An 18,688-nucleotide genomic window follows, 5' to 3' on the forward strand; every position below is an offset into this window, starting at 1 on the left:
CGTTGCGCACAATTCTCCCACTTTCCCCTACAACTTTTATAAGAAACATTTTTTTCTAAAATGTATCGTTTATGAGATATTTGAGTATATCTAGACTTTTGGCCCACCCTGTATATTTAATTTGATATGAGATTTAACTTAGCGCCAGTTATTGATATCAAATCTTTTGTACGAATGATGTATATCAGAGTTAAGTAGCAAAGATAGTATCACTTGTGTTTTATTTTTTAATTTGATAGAATTTACCTTGATTACTTAAAACTGTAACATCTGAGTTTTAATTTTTCATTCAGTGCTTTATTTTTTTCGAGGAGTAACAATTTTTAACAGAGTGAATTAAAGCTGCCATTATTTGGGTTGAAATAAGAAGACTGTTGTATATACAAGTAGCCTAGGGACTTTCCTGCTTGGGCCCTCCCTGACCCTCCATATTGTTACAGCTGCGCATCACGCTGCTCAGGCCAACTGGCACTTGTAGCTGTGTATATCGCATATTATCCGCACTATAATTATATACAAATAATAAGGTATAGTTAGAGCAAGTTGAAGTATCTTGACTTCCGCCAATCACTCCTTCCAGTTTCCGCGGAGTAAAACGTAAGAAAGGTCTTCAATACGAATATCCTTAATAAAGAATTAAAACTACTATTTTAGGTTGGACACTTAGATATTATTCGAGAAGCACGTATATTCTTAACGCCTTTTTTTACCTTTTTTTAAGAAGATAAGTTGATACAGATATTACGCATTTGCAGTGATGAACGTCTTCCTAAACAGTTAACCTTATAATTGACTTCAAGAATAGATCTTTATGTGTTTGAACAAATTTTGGAGGGGACCTTAATTGGACTTTATTGACCACTTTTCTTTGTGGCATAATTTTTACATAATAAGTTTTAAAGGAGAATTAAAGATATAATTATTTGAGTCGGTAAAAATGTCGAGACGATGGTCATTTGTATTTTCCGAAGAATAATAATTAACAAATACTTGCGTGTAATTTTGTTTCCATCCAATCTCCTTTTGTCAGATATTAAGTTATAAACAAATGATGATCGAGGTCGAATAAAACGTTTTGTCATTGTCATCTTCTGGCTTAAACAAATATAGTGTATAATTTCATTTCCGTTAGATCTCCTTTTGTGATGTATTGTTTTATAAATAAATAGAGATCGATGATGAATAAATCGCTTATCATTATCATTTCCTGCCTGAGTTAACAAATACCAGCGTATAATTTCGTTTACCATGCACCGCTAGCGCTTCTTGCATCAATACGCTAATGCATTTTCGCGCTAAAATGTCCAACAGTACATTCCCTAACAGCACAAGACGTCCTCAGGATCATTCTGAATATGTCCCAGGTCATCCTGGACATTTTAAGGACATTCATACCTCCACTGGATATCCTGAGGTCATCCTTGGGACATTATTTTCGGGACAACCTCAGGACGTCCTTGGGATAACTTCAGGACGTCCTTGTGGGACAGCCTCAGAAGGTTGTTTGAACATAATTCGGATAAAGTGTGCTGTGTAGGAATTATTGTTGTGTGTTCCGATTGCGGGTGATCAGAAATAATTTATACATACATATATTTATTTTTAAAAATAATGATTTCTTTAATATTTGTACTAATGCTTTAATTACGGTTAATCTTATTGTCCATTAATAATTGCGTCTTAATTCCTTATTTAATTTGTATTTTATATTACTTCTAACGGGAAAAATTCCATATATAGTACAATTCAATATTCTTTTCTTCCGTCTAACCGTTTCGCATATTATATATCTACTTAATACAGCATTCGTCATTTTTAAAATTCATACATAGATTGTTGAAAGTTTAAAATGCAATTTCCAATTTTCGTATATATTTTGTTGAAAATCTATTGTTACTATAAATTAAACATGTGTTACAAAATGATATATATATATATATGTTTTGTATAGGATCTAATAAGTATATATGCATATTACAAAATTATATACAACTTATTTAATATTTACATTAATTAAAAGAACTAGTTTTAAATATTTCAATGGAATGTACGTGTCCTTTTCTTTGATACTAATTTGATCATGTTCTATCACAAAACATATTAAATACATTTGTATGTACATAAATTAAGTTAGTTTTATGATCTAAAAATTAAGAGTGTAGTGTAAGAAATTTAGAGAAAATAGATATAACAGAGAAGCTATCAGCGTCAGGGTTGTGTGGGGTATGTGAAGTTAGCACCCCAACTATAGTACTCAGGAGTTTTGAATAGAGTTCCCGTTTCTTTTTGACGAGACAAAGAGTTCTATATAATTTATAACAAGAGTTCCGCTTAATAAGTATTTTTAAACAATTTTAAAAAAATGGGGTGCTAACTTCTCATCGAAAATCGAGATCCAATAGTTCTGAGCGGCCCAATAGCTTCATTTTGTGAATACCTAGAGTTCCAGAAGCATAAAAAAAAATTTTGAAAAATAAAAAAGTTAAAAATTTTTGAAAAATTAATTTTCAGATATAATAATTCTGTCACATGTTAATAGTCATTCTGTCTATTTCGAAGAGTTCTAGGCGATTAAAATCAATACAGACCCAAAAATAAAAGAGATATGTACTTAAAACAAAATTTGAAAAATTGGTTGCAAAAGCACATATTTTCCTTATGTAGTCATGCAATCGAATTTTCACCTAATACTTTTCGTCAGGGCTCGTCGAGAACTGCCCAGAACGCCGATCAGAACTACTGAGTACTCTCAAAAAATTTTCGACGTCGGACTTAGAAAATTTTCAATGATAGAGTCCAAATGTTAAAATATCTCGAAAACCGTTGGCCCAAACGCTTTGTCACCTAATACTTCTCGTTAGAGCTCGTCGAGAACTGCCCAGTACGCCGATCAGAACTCCAGAGTACTCTTAAAAAATTTTCGACGTCAGACTTAGAAAATTTTTTGAGAGTACTTAGGAATTCTGATCGGCGTACTGGGCAGTTCTCGACGAGCTCTGATGAAAAGTATCAGTTGACAAAGCGATTGGGTGAACGGTTTTCGACATATGCTACTTGGGAAAGGTCATTGAAATTTTTTTGAGAGTATTCAGGAGTTCTGATCGGCGTACTGGGCAGTTCTCCACGAGCTCTAACGAAAAGTATTAGGTGACAAAGCGATTGGGCCAACGGTTTTCGAGATATTTTAACATTTAAACTCTATCATTGAAAACTTTCTAAGTCCGACGTCGAAAATTTTTTAAGAGTACTCAGGAGTTCTGATCGGGGTACTGGGCAGTTCTCGACGAGCTCTAACGAGAAGTATGTATTAGGTGACAAAGCGATTGGGCCAACGGTTTTCGAGATATGCTACTTGGAAAAGGTCATTGAAAATTTTTTGAGAGTACTCAGGAGTTCTGATCGGCGTACTGGGCAGTTCTCGACGAGCTCAAACGAAAAGTATTAGGTGAAAAAGCGATTTGGCCAACGGTTTTCGAGATATTGGAATATTTGAACTCTATCATTGAACATTTTCTAAGTCAGACGTCGAAATTTTTTTCAGAGTACTCAGGAGTTTTGATCGGCGTACTGGGCAGTTCTCCACAAGCTCTAACGAAAAGTACCTATTAGGTGACAAAGCGATTGGGCCAACGGTTTTCAAGATATTTTAACATTTAAACTCTATCATTGAAAACTTTCTAAGTCCGACGTCGAAAATTTTTTAAGAGTACTCAGGAGTTCTGATCGGGGTACTGGGCAGTTCTCGACGAGCTCTAACGAGAAGTATGTATTAGGTGACAAAGCGATTGGGCCAACGGTTTTCGAGATATGCTACTTGGAAAAGGTCATTGAAAATTTTTTGAGAGTACTCAGGAGTTCTGATCGGCGTACTGGGCAGTTCTCGACGAGCTCTAACGAAAAGTATTAGGTGAAAAAGCGATTAGGCCAACGGTTTTCGAGATATTGGAACATTTGAACTCTATCATTGAAAATTTTCGAAGCCCGACGTCGAAAATTTTTTGAGAGTACTCAGTAGTTCTAATCGGCGTTCTGGGCAGTTCTCGACGAGCCCTGACGAAAAGTATTAGGTGAAAATTCGATTGGATAGCTACATAAGGAGATATGTGCTTTTGCAATCAATTTTTCAAATTTTGTTTTAAGTACATAACTCTTTTATTTTTTGGTCTGTATTGATTTTAATCGCCTAGAACTCTTCGAAATAGACAGAATGACTATTAACATGTGACAGAATTATTGTATCTAAAAATTAATTTTTCAAAAATTTTTAACTTTTTTTTATTTTTCAAAAATTTTTTTTATGTATCAGGAACTTTAGGTATTCACGAAATGAAGCTATTGGGCCGCTCAGAACTATTGGATCTCGATTTTCGATGAGAAGTTAGCACCCCATTTTTTAAAAATTGTTTAAAAATACTTATTAAGCGGAACTCTTGTTATAAATTATAGAACTCTTTGTCTCGTCAAAAAGAACCGGGAACTCTATTCAGAACTCCTGAGTACTATAGTTGGGGTGCTAACTTCACATACCCGGTTGTGTGGCTCTTGTCAGTAGCAGGATGGAAGTCTACCAACTCGGAGGAGAAACCAGGCCTCGGTTCAAGACTCGGAGCGCGCTCTGATATTTTTCTCGTTGTCGCCTATTTCTTGTAGTAGTTTTTTACCACGTTTACGATTGACTACCTATTCACAACGCTTGAACAGTGGAAAAACTTTCTAGGCACTAGTTTTTGTGAGTGGATGTGGTAATTTTATTTTACTTTTCATACGTCCTGAAAATCCTAAAGTAGTCCTGAATATATCCTAAATTAATCCCTGATAATACCACAATGGACGTCCAGCGGATGTATGTAGGACATAATGAGGCGGTCATTTCATAGTTCATAGGACGTCCTGAGGACGTGTCCCTGGATTACAACAGGATATCCTATGGACATCTCGTTTAGCCGACCGGATGTCCACCGGATGTCTACAGGATGTCCATAGGACGTCCCGGTGTTATTAGGGTTCTGACTGGACAACTAGCGCATTCTCGTCCCGAAACGTTCAACAGTTCATTCTGGCTGAAGGATTACAATAAACATAAACATAATAATAAAGATGACGTATCTCTAAAAATTTTACATCGGGACTTTGCGTCGCAATATCTCCGCTCGTCGGGTATGTAGAAAAAAAATAAAAGCACTTTTATTATACAATTCGAGTAGAAGCAATCTATTGAGCATATGTAGAACTTGATCCGTTAAGTTGATATCCAGTAATCTCGATCCCACGTAACTCGCGGTCTCGCGTAAAAGAATACATACATAGAACGCGATCGGTTCAGCCGTTATTGAGATCCGATAATCTCGATCTGTTGGAACTCGTCGGTTCGCGTAAAGGAGGCACGGCAGTGTCGCTGCGCATAGCTTAGCGCCAAGACACTACCAGTATCTCCACATGATAGTCGCTGCGCTTGTCTTAGCGCCGAGACGCTATTATGTCTTCTGATTTAATTAAAGTGTAGATTTAAATATAAATTTGTTGGACCATCAAAATAATTGTGTAAGACATTTAAATTGGTTGTTAGAGTAAACTTTTTGCAAAATTATATTCAGATTCGTATTTAGTTAATTTTTTAGGTACTTCAGCAAAATCGTTCTTCCATGTATAATATAATTTCGTTTAAAATATTATCTGTTTCTAAATATAGTAAAGTAATGAAGGACTCTTATCAATTCATTAAAAATGTATAATAAAGAAGGCAAATTAGAGTCAAATTACATAAAAAGAAGACAGAAATAAACGACCGTGTATACAATTATTAATAATAAAAATTCATACATACAAAAAACCCAATTTAATTATTAAATATTTCGACTCTTGTATTGAGTCATCTTCAGATAAACCCTAATTTCTAACATTATAATTAGCGTCGTCATATAAAGTACGTGGTTAAAGTTGTCCAATGCATATATTCATATCGTCGAGTGCTTCTCAGAGATCATGATCCACTTACAATGGATTAACCGATCAATTGTTCTGGATAACATGATGTTCTAATAAGGAAACCAGAACGTTTACAGATAAATAAACCATAAGATAAAAAATCATTAATAAATCAATGTGCTAAATTGATTTATATGAGAATGAGTTAAATAAAATGTTAAATAAATAATATGAGATTAGAATAAGACCATGTGTAACGTTATCAATTTATATGAGAATGAAATGAATAAAATTTATATTAAAATAAATAGTATAAGATTAAAATAAGAAACTGTATACCGTTATCAACTCATTACATTATATAAAAGCAAGTAGATACATCATCTAAAAAAATCACTCACCATCAAGATCGCACTTAACATTTAATAGGAAGATATATTTGGTCAAGTTCATTGCAAAATCTTATGAAAAATTAGAGGTACCAGTCAGAAAGTAATAATAGTGTTAATCACAGTCAATATATTTAAAGTCAAAATCATGTGTCGTTTGCACCTATATGACTGGAATAACATCCAGATATTAGCTGAAGAGCCTTACTACAATAAATGCTTAACCAATATACTAAGATTTTATTCGGACCGACCAGAATTAAACACTAAGTATAAGCATATTCAGGCCTATGACGGTCAAAGCTAGACTTTTTTTGCCTAAATAATTCCCAGTGAATTATCTATATCCTATATATGTACATGCACATATATCATATTTTTGTAGTTATTCAAACTGCACGCCGAAATTTTTCCGGACTTTATCCAACGCAATTAAACTACTGCAATAATATCACAAATTAAATTAAATTGACAATGTGCTGAAAACATTAAATAAATTTATTGCGAAAAATATTACCTCGGCCGGGACTTGAACCCGGATCTCTTGTATTCCGTACGAGCGTCCTGTTAAACTTTAACTTCCTGTTAACTGTTAACTGTTAACTGTTAATTAACTTCCTGTTAAATGTTAAGTGCGATCTTGATGATGAGTGATTTTTTTGAGATGATGTATCTACTTGCTTTTATATAATGTAATGAGTTGATAACGGTATACAGTTTCTTATTTTAATCTTATACTATTTATTTTAATGGTTTTATTCATTTCATTCTCATATAAATTGATAACGTTACACATGGTCTTATTCTAATCTCATATTATTTATTTAACATTTTATTTAACTCATTCTCATATAAATCAATTTAGCACATTGATTTATTAATGATTTTTTATCTTATGGTTTATTTATCTGTAAACGTTCTGGTTTCCTTATTAGAACATCATGTTATCCAGAACAATTGATCGGTTAATCCATTGTAAGTGGATCATGATCTCTGAGAAGCACTCGACGATATGAATATATGCATTGGACAACTTTAACCACGTACTTTATATGACGACGCTAATTATAATGTTAGAAATTAGGGTTTATCTGAAGATGACTCAATACAAGAGTCGAAACATGTAATAATTAAATTGGATTTTTTGTATGTATTTTTAATATTAATAATTGTATACACGGTCGTTTATTTCTTTCTTCTTTTTATGTAATTTGACTCTAATTTGCCTTCTTTTTTATATATTTTTATTATTTGTTTTACTATGTAGAAAAATGCGTTGTAATGTCTATGTAAACATTTTTTTCATACATTTTTTAATATTTTATAAAAGAATATCAATCAGAACGGTTTTTGTGACAGTGATACGAAATAAATTGTAGATAATATTCTTATACGCAATAAACAGAAAGGCAGAAATGTGAAATGATTTACTTGTGTTTTCATATAAAAAAGTCTTTTATCTCTTTTCAAGTTTTAAGCGTCAAATTTTTTCTATTGCAACCTCTTTATAATCGGCTTAAGACACATCACTTTTTCTCGGGTATTAAGGTCGCGGTAAGCCAAGCAAAATGATTCATAAGAAATAACCAGGCCCCGCGCGCATCCAAGGTAAGACAAACGTTTTTCTCAGAAAATGTAATTAATAATCTCGAATGCGCATGTATTACCGTAGGTTAATGCGCAGCAATGTAATGCTCAGGCTGCTCCCATTTTAGAATCAGGAGCTTCTCTATAATGGAGGAGTCTCAGAACACGAAACGGGTGTCACGCGTCGCTCCTATATATATATATGAATGAGCGTTTTCCGCGTGTACTTTTATCCAAATTGCTGTACCGCGTCAGCTTTGAAACAGAATCATAATAGTATGAACAAATTACGTCTTCCAAGCGCGCGCGCGCGCGTCAGCCGTCGGAGTATTAAAGTAATTATATTTACCACGGTGTAGAGGTAAAGTAGAAGAGACAGCATTACGAACAGAGATATACATAAATTTTCTAAAGCGCGTACAACATAGAAGCGAAGTGGCTAAGCAGGAACATAAACAACGACGATTTCACAGCGTTCGAGTTTGTCGGAGAAAAACGGTTTATCGAAATATAAACACTCACCTCGAATTTCTTTTAAAAAAAACAAGGCTAATGCACTGTTCGTTAAATTCATAATGTCAAATTATACCCAAATTAAGTTATTTTTCTATAAATCGCCTCTATTCCTACTCCAAATATCATTAATTTAACAATGAAGTTAACTCTTAAATTATGATTTTTCGGTCCCTTATTACACAATGGCTCTTAGATTCATTTTCCGTTTATGTTCCAGATTAATTTTCATCATGTTTATAAGTATATAAAAATTTTTTGAATAATTTTTATACGTATATACTTTAACAGCTTTAGATAGTAGCTGTAAAGTTGTATATTTTAAAAATTGTACATGTAAAAATAATAATTACTCGATGCTTTTAGTATTTCAAAGAAAAGAAATGCACAGGACATGAATGATTCAATTGTATATACGAAGGATTAGTACACACGATGATTTTTCGGACTCTTATTATATGCAATGTGATTCGTATCCAGGGTTAATTACTTTCATCATTTTTAAAAACGTAAAAAAATTAATAAGGAAATTTTATATAGGTAGATATCCTGTTTAGAAGAATCCCCTCCAATGACCTAGACCTTGATATATGTTGTCAAGGTCATGACTATGAGTGATCTCCAACAAGTTCCCTTAATTGGTCCACTCCATACCTCTCTCCCTGTCTAGAGTTAACCGACTCTTTATGTAAAGTAAGGAAATAATTACTAACTTTGATAGTTAATAACTTTTTAACGAATAACGAGCGACAGGTAAAATCTATTGGAAGTCACTCGAGGTCATGATCTTGACAACATGTTCAATGTCGAGATCATTAGAGGGGACTCCCCTAAACAGAATATTTACCCTTATATACATTTGAACATTCTTAGAAAGTGTATTTGTGTAGATTGTGTACCTATTTTTAAAAATTGTAAATAAATGACAAATTCATTTCTTGCGCCTGGTGCTTCAAATAAGATAAGAAATACGCGTGACACGAATGTAATCTAATCGTGTATACTAAGGTTAAACGGTTTAACTCAAGAAATATATTAGATTTGACTAAAATTTATCATTCACTAATTGCATACGTTAATATGGACGCTACTCACTATGAAAGTAAGTAATTCAACCACAGAAATGAACCAATTTACATTTCAACATACCTATATGGAAGTTAAAGACAATAAAATGTTATATCTGAATTGGGTTATCATTGCTCCTTTGATATTTAACAGTAATTGTCTTATATTATAACTTGTTATCGATTACACGAGTTTGTTGTTATCGTTTGTAGATAACGCCAGTGAAGAGAGTGAATGAGCCTATTAGCAAAGAAAATAATATGAAAAGGGTGAAGAGAGGGAGTGAAATGAAAAGCGCGCGGGCCATACAACGGAAACGACGAGGGGATCGAAAGTGGCGCGGTAATGAGATGGGAGCAACGCGAGTACGAGCGAAGGACGCGCGAAGAACGGGCTAAGAATGGCGAACGTTAGCGAAAAGAGCGCGGGAGAAGATAGGGGTTACGAAGGAGGGTGGTGGGAACGTTGAGTGCCGAGAAATAAGTTGGAGTGATAAATTGGTGAAGCTCTCGCGAGTAGCTAGAGCCAGAGACTCGCTGCGGAGACGCACGCGAAACGAAGAGAGAGAGAGAAGGCTGCGATGTAGAAGAACGGGGAAAAGGAAAATAGGGTTGTTTCGAGATTAAAAACGGAGTGGCCGCGCGCTCTGACTGCTTAAGCATGCAAATGAAAATAATTTATTCTGGAAAATCTGCCACGGGAGACAATTTGTCTCGCACGCACTTTCCGCGCCGTCGATTTCGTGTACGGAGATATTATCTTCTCAGAAAATAATAATCGCACGTGGTAACGTAATGGCTAGTGAAAATGCAATAAGTCTTCTTACTTATAATTAGTTCTAAAATGTTAATAATTTAAGCACTTTAGAATGTGAAGTCGAACGTCCATAATCTTACGCCATAATCAAGACCCAGTTTTTAAGTAGGATGTAACATTCTAGTCGATTTTTTAATCGAAATTTTGCATTTCCTTAATTCCTTTTCATAAGTTGTTAAAACAATAATTCTATTCGTTTATGCATAGCTTCCAGTAATTAATGCTGTCTGGACTAATTAAAATTATATGATTGGAGGAAAAAAGAAGTAAAATAAAACAATTAGGCCCAGTTTCATAATTTTTAACTGAGGTTCAACTTATTTCTTATCTTTTTCCAATTCTAGAATTTAAAAGAGATAATGAATAAGTTGAACCTCGGTTAAAAGTTAACCGTTAGTTGTGAAACTGGGCCTTTGAAAATAGATACTGTCATTATATAAATAAATGCAATCATCATCTTAATAGAGAGGTGTGAATTACAAATTCTTTTTTTTCCTAGAAATTAACAGTTTTTTAGAGTTTAGACGTACCATGTAGTTTAAAAAGAAGTGTCGCATGTAGTGAACAACACTGCTGGCACTTAACGGTTCACCTGGTTCACGCTAATTAAACATGAACATTTGAGAATAGATTGCAATAGTAGACCATTTTCTTCTTTGCTGTAAAGTTTTACAAGAGATAAGATAGATCTTCTGTGGCCAAATCGATTTCACCACCGTTAAATCACTCAGATGTATCATATAAATAATCAGTAAGCAAAGCAAGTAGAAAAATTATCGGACGTTGAATTATCAAACACGCACGTGAAATACTTATTGTGCAACATTATAGAACATAAATATCAAAGAAACTTACCATTTTCGCCATTATACATGTGTCTCAAAATACACAGTTAACGCATAACGAATATCTTCAAATAATTATATGATGCGCACTCACCTGCAACATACATAAATATTTATTTGTAATGTTTATATTCATTTGTAATATTTATGTGTAAGATTTGTATTATTATTTATTTATATATCGCTTCCTTATTTCAAAAGTGATACATATTAAAAATTTCGGGATTTCTGAACAAACCATATATAGAAAAAGTGGCTTTAATCAAATTGGCTGACAGTGTAGTACTTCGTAATTATAAAATACTGATCAAAAGTTTCAGTAGAACCAAAAAAATGGACAAATTTTGCTGCAGTAACATTTAAAGTTGCTACTTTGAATTTAATCGGACTTTTTTGCATAAAATGATAAGATGAATCAATGGATCCAAAGAAAACAAGTAGTTATGTTTAAAAAAAAATGCAATTTGCAATGTATGTACTTACAAATCACATTTTTTTAAGCAATTATGTGCATAAAAGTATAATTAAGGTAAAACTATCAAAAAATGAATAGTTTAGCAGATAAATATACTTTTCAATCTGATTAACCCCAAAATAGCAAGTTTCGAATGATGCTACAGCAAAATCTGCCCATTTTTTATACTTTTGTATAAAGAAACTTTTGATTAATCTACAAAATATTAGTTTGAGCCAATTTGACCAAAGTCATTTTTTCTATATGATTTGTGCAGAATCCTTTCTCAGAAAAGGAGACAAATTATTTTTTAACTTAGCAAGAAATTATTGATTAATGAAATAATACCGGTAAAAATTTTTCTATTACAATCAAACGTCATTTCTGTTTCACAATCCTTAGAAATTATTCTTTTTAGTTATGTCAACTTTAACTATTTTTTGTTTAATATTCTTTTTGAATTGTGATTTCTATGATTTTTTATGAAATTAAATTAGCTCACTTTTGATGATTAACAGAACAATGTGTGTTTACATAACTCATTCATGGCAATATTTCGAAAACCACGTTTTCTTTAGTTTCATTATTTTTGAAGTAAAAGAGCGTACATATAATTCTAATTTAAAACACGTTGATCTTAGAAGATCAATCGCTTGCGCATAGAATTAAATTTGCATACTTGTGTGCATGGACGATGCAGCTACATTAAAGCAAAGTATGCATAAAGTATCTAACAACTCGGCATAAAAATATCGTCGGACCGAGTGCAGTGGGCGGGATGTTTAGTGTGTTCTAACCTCGTGATAAATTAGTTTAATTAGTATCTTCATACGTAACATAATTCTCGTTCATTAACGAAGTAAACTAGAATTCCGCCGCTGTATATGTCTACGAGTAACACATACGTACAATCCTCGTCTCTCGAAAAAAAATAAAAAAGCTAGAAATGTGAGACGTATTTCATACGGAATAATTTCTACAAAGACCACCCATATTCTTCCCCTTTTTCCATGCAGCAAGCATTTTCTGCGGTTTTTATACGTGCGCGCAAGCTCTCATCGTCATGAAACATCATATGGCGCCATTGGTCGCGTACCTTCAAGTTTCAATCCGTATTAAATGAACAGAATATTCATTTCAAGACTACACAGGCTCTCCATTTACACCTCCGTCACCGGACGGACGTTGTAGAATTGTGGTAAAGTCGATGTGCTACTAATGAAGATAACATATAGGTCCGGAAAGTTTATACGTTTTGTCTAAAATCAATAATTTGGATTCATACGGAAATTGACTAATGTAACATGTTAGTTGTACCTTCAATTGTACTAACAAATTGTTATAATAAAACGTTTACAAGATTTATTAAATTTGTAAGTATCTCTTTTTAACGTATATCTTAAACTTTTTATTTAAAAATAAAAAATGTCATTTACATAACAAAATGTGATAGAAAATCTTCTAACAATATAAAATATAAGATTTTAAACCTATTGATTAATATTTAAAAAGATAAATAATCATATTTTTTTTCTAAATAGATTCTAACATAAAGGTGAAAAATCTTACAAATTAATTTACATTCTCTTCTATACAGGAATACTCAGAGATGAAAAATCTAGTAGTTTCTTTCAGTAAGTTAAAAATTTTCTTTTCTCCGACTTTGTATCACCTGAGTAAAGGATATCTTAAGAAAGATAGAAAAAAATAAACGACGGTTGCAAGCAAGATGCGCGTAAACAAACTAAGAAGGAAAAAAAGATGCGCAAAAATAAAAGTAGATATGCTCCGCTAGCGAGAATACTTTTACTCTAGGTAATCCTTTTCACATATTCGCGTAAAAGATACGAAGGAAAATAGCGACAACAGAAATGTAAACTTCAATAAAGATCACAAGTTTTATTATAACAATTCATTACATATATATATATGTGGGAAAGGTGGAAAGAGCGACGGTGTCGGTGTCGCGATTGATGTCCGCGGCGACATCAGGGGCGCGAGTTCCGAGAATCGGCGACGTGAAGATTGTCTGCGATAACACGTCGCGGCCTCGTGGCCGATCCGACAACCGCGAAGGATATTGTTTTGATGTTCTGAGCTTGTGAGTAGAAGGGAGGCATTTTTCGAGTCAGTCTCGAGTAAGGAACCATAGAAGACACATCGTGTCCTACGAATAATAAAGATCATTATTCCTCTACGAGTTTTGCGATCACTGTTCATCTTAGCGCACGTCGAATACCCTTATCATCATTCTATGTACTAACATCCTACATATATATATATATATATAGAAATATATACTTATATATATACATATATATACATATGCAGAATTTTTCCCTTCATTCAAAGTCGATAAATATTTTCCAACACATTAACCGCACATTTTAAGAATTTTGAGTTGCAAAGTAAGTTTTTTCGTCAGTTTTACGCATTTTTTACGTTTTTATTGTTATATCTATAATTTTTTTCATTGTGCATTAGTTTTGTATGCACATTTGTCTTTATTATTATGTAAGCAACTTTTTTCTGTTGCATTATTTTACCACCTTATTTTGGAGATTATCGTGGAAAAGATTAGGTGATCTATAATGAATCATTTTGATGTAGTGAACAATGAACCATGGTTCTTTGTAGATCATATAACCTTTTTTACGACAATTTTCAAAATAATAATTCATTGTGGTAATTATTTAGAATACGGCCCCTCCCCTAACCTAAAATCTTAATAAAAATATATCCATTTGACGCGTTTTCACTCAAAACGAAAGAATCTGGCAGAAAAACATGGCCGTCGGCTTTGTGAATCCTTACCATCTTATAATTAATTACCTATTTTTTAAATAAACATTTTAAAATATAACAAAACTCTAAAATAATCAATTCGTAGTATAAAACATATAATTTATTATTAAAAATAGCATAGTTCATTGTGTACACAATGAATCACTTCCCGTTTTTTTAAATAATCGAAATTGTGGCTAAACTTAAAAAATAACTTAAGAGTTATTGTTTACAATATGTAGCCAACTAAATTCATAAACTGTATGTCAAAACTCAGATCTTCAACTCAATAATTAAGACAGATATAGGTAAACCTCTGAAATTTACATGGTTCATTGTTGAACTACTTACCCATTTTAGCATGTAAAATTAAAAATAATTTATAAAGTTTTTGCAATTGGTATAATTAGTATGTGTATAAGTATCCTAAAATGTATAAAGAAATAGAATTTGTTATTTTATAACGTCCTAATTTTTTGACATGATCATTCGGTAACATTTATGAAGATGTCCGAACTTTCATGAAAGGCAGTAGATACCTATATTTATATAATATGATCTGATAAAGTGCTACTTTCTCTTAAAATTTTCATGTATGTAAATATTTGAAAATATTTTATATTTTTTATAATGTTCAGAAACGTTTTCTCTTTTGAATCTGATTGTTTATTTTCAATTTTAAATTCAGTAAAAAATTAGAAAAAATCTTAAAAGTTTAGGTAGTAAAATTAGAAAAAATCTTAAAAGTTTAGGTAGTCAATAAAGGATATAGTATATGTAATGCATACTATAGTATTTCCCTAGTTTTTCGTATGCGATACTTTTCGAGAATAGGGACCCTGGATGCGAATCCCTCTTCAATGAATAAATATAATTGTATGAAGTTGTCAAATGTGTCTATAGTGTATATACTGTATAGACATGTTTGACAACTTAATACGATCATATTCATTCATTGAACATGAAAGGGATTCGTATCCTGAACTGCAACCTCATTGCTTTTGACTGTATAACACATCTACAAAAGCCTATGAATATTGATAAGTTTTTGAAAAAAAGTTCTCACAAATAACGCATACAATTTTTTATCAGATTATGAATAAAAACTCCTTAACTTTTGTTAATAGTTTACGATCAAATTTAATTAAAAAAGAAACAAAAAGAATTTATTATATATTGGTATTAGGGGATAGCTTGGAAGCATTCTCTTCTTTTTACTAAATCAATATACTCGTATATATAGAACTACAGAAATGTAAGTAGTAATCATAAACGTAATTTGACTTTATTATTTTTAATACTTCAAGTTTTCAGACTTTTTTTGCTTTTTCGTCTTTACTTTCGCTTCTTCCATCCTTTAATTTTTTTTTATTTGTTTAGTTTTTATATAATCTTGCGTAATGGTGCTTAAATGTGATATTATATGGCCGTCCTTGGCGCGATCTGCCAGTCGGCTGGGGAGTCGAGGAAGTGTTCAAATGCGAGTCGCTGCATGATAACAGCACAATCTGGTAATGTCGCAATGGTTCATAGTGTACTACTGGTTCACTGTTGGACTTCTTACCCTTGTCTTTATTTTGTAGAATATTAATAATATAATCAATGAATTTCAAAGTTTACTCAGAGAATATAGATCTGGGCTTATGCTACAGTAATAGTGCATGTTGTCAGTCTATCCATATATTGTGCAACATACATTTTATAACGTGAGGTTATGTCTGCGTTCTCCGAAATCTTAATAATTTTTTACACAGTGTCTCTGTATATAGGGCCAAAACTGCTACGGCGACTTTAGCACATGAAAATAAATCGAAAGCATGTAATACCAATACATAAGTCCGATTCCAAACGATTTCCGAGTTACGGGATATTGAAGTAAGAAAATATGAATCATAGTAAATGCTGTTTAATGTTCGTTCTTCTATTTAATGCTTTACAAAAGATGTTCAAAAATTCCTCTGTCAACTTCGACACACTTTCTAGCACGAAATAATTGTTTCGGACTTGATGACAAATATTTGGAGTTTCGCGGATGATATCGGTAGCGTTAAATATCAGTTGCTATAATTGTTCTGCATTCTGAATCTTATTCTGATAGACTAGATCTTTCAATCGTCTCCGAAGAAGAAAATCTAATCGTATGAGGTCGGGACTTCTCGCTGTCCATTTAATAGGATCGTCCTGAACTCTTTCAATCCAATGAGGTTAGTGGTCATTGACAGTGACGTGTCATCCTTAACGTGTATTTGTTTACATTTTGAGAATGAATGATAGATCTAGTTTATCAGGACAAGATTCAGGATTCAGAACAACAGAATAACGAACATTAAACAACATTTACTACGATTCATGTTTTCTTGCTTCAATATCTCGTAATTCCGAAACCGTTCGGAGTCAGACATGTGTTTATTAAATATTTTTGACATCTTTTCATATGCTGAAGCCGCTGCAATGTAGCAGTTTTGGCAATGTATGCAGAGATACATTATATAAAATAATTGAAGAAGAGTATGAAAAAAAAAACAAAATAGCATCAGTTTCAAATAATTATTAAATATTTTTCGCATAAAAATCGATTTTTAACAAAATAAAAAATATTATTTTTGGAAATTTCAGAAAATCCGGTTTTTATTCTCTTTTTCAATTATTTATGAAAGAAAATTCTTGGCTTGTTTCTTGGGATTTCTGTTTTAGATCATTCAGAGGTGAGATCAGGAGACACAATGTATATAGGCTGTGTTCCAAAATTCACTGCCAACGCTGAAAATCTACAGTTTACATTAGGCAACTGTAGATAGGGTAATTCCGGTATATACGCCGCACATACCAGAAAGTTAATTTATTAAGTATTATTTACTATGTTTAAAGTAAACGAACTATATCAGTAAAAACTTTGTACTGTCTAATAATCATCACTAAATATCTGGATTTGATATAACTTCAAAGGTAATAATTTATTGGAAATCTGGACAGTTTGTCCTCCTGAGGATATCAAATCACAGATTGCTTCTTCATGTATCTATAATATGAACCAACAGGAAGTCTGTATATCGTTCTTATTATCTTCGTAAATCATACATAATAATAATTGGACAATTTGCGAAAGGAATGAAATATAATATTACTTGTGTTTATTACATATTCATAAATTCCATTTGAGAAAAATCTTCTTGATATGCAATAGCTCCTGGCAGACTTAGGAAATTGTTCGTTGCAGATAAACAGATATCTAAACCATACGTGAATGAGAGAGAAATTTGACAAAGTTCCAAATTTTGTTCCAAACATCTTTGTGTAAATTGCAATTGAGACAAACCTCGACAAGAAATGCATCATGAAGCGTATCTTTAAATTACAAGTTACATAATAATGTACGTACAAGATCGAACCTCCTCGAGGTTGATAAAATTATTCGACGCATTTTTGCACTACCGCGAACCGAGTTATTAATTATTATTGTTATAATTAAAGTTGACAGATATCCAGAGGAGATCTGTTGCATCGATGGCATAAAGGAAATCAATTCTGCTTTACATTCTGCTTTACAGACAAATATTTAACCAAACAAATACTCTGCTGTATAATTTATATGCCATCGATATGACAGATATGTTTCCTAACCTGAATAGTGATCAACTTTAACGATCTCGGTCCACGGAGTAAAGCGATTCATTTTTATTTTGCCAGATTCGTTCATTTCGTGCAAATGTAGAAGCAGAAAATCACTTACGTGTCCTCTACTATGCCATCGATGTGACAGTTTTCCTAACCTAATCATCAGCCACAGAAAACGGACACATGTGTGATGTGACCATGCACCAGCGTCGAAAAATCCAAAAGGACATTTCCCCCACCCCATAGCCCTATCGATGACGACGACGACGACGTTTCTTAAATAAAAATTTCAAGTTCGGATTTTGCATCATTTTGCATCGCAATATCTCCGCCCGTAGAGCACGTAGAGAAAAAATAAAAACACTTTCATTGTATATTCAGAACGGATGCAATCGATTGAGCACACTTAGAACTCAATCGGGACAGCCGTTATTGAGATCCCATAATCACCGTCTGGAAATCTTGACAGATTCGCGTAAAGTAGCCACGGCAGTGTCGCTGCGCTTGGCTTAGCGCCGAGACACTACCAGTGTCTCCAGATCCCACCTGTTTGGGATTTTCAGCATTTTTGGCGAGTGGGATTTATGCTCAAAACATACAAAGTGCGCAGATTGAATTCAGTGCACTAAATGCAATAAACGCATTACATGAAATATGTACCTCATGTCATAACACTTGTAATATATGTAGGA

General features: G+C 32.8%; 1 protein-coding gene across 1 annotated transcript in view; it reads left to right on the forward strand.

The window, feature by feature from the left end:
* The first annotated feature begins 1,300 nt into the window (after positions 1 to 1,300).
* LOC108765190 (uncharacterized) overlaps positions 1,301 to 18,688 on the forward strand; it is a 77,644-nt gene continuing 60,256 nt past the window's right edge. Inside the window, exon 1 of the mRNA XM_018513780.1 lies at positions 1,301 to 1,499. Within this exon, the coding sequence (XP_018369282.1) occupies positions 1,301 to 1,499 (199 nt within the window). The remainder of the gene's footprint in view (positions 1,500 to 18,688) is intronic.

The sequence above is a fragment of the Trachymyrmex cornetzi genome, unplaced genomic scaffold (genome assembly GCF_001594075.2).
Source record: "Trachymyrmex cornetzi isolate Tcor2-1 unplaced genomic scaffold, Tcor1.1 scaffold474, whole genome shotgun sequence".
Lineage (NCBI taxonomy): Eukaryota > Metazoa > Arthropoda > Insecta > Hymenoptera > Formicidae > Trachymyrmex > Trachymyrmex cornetzi.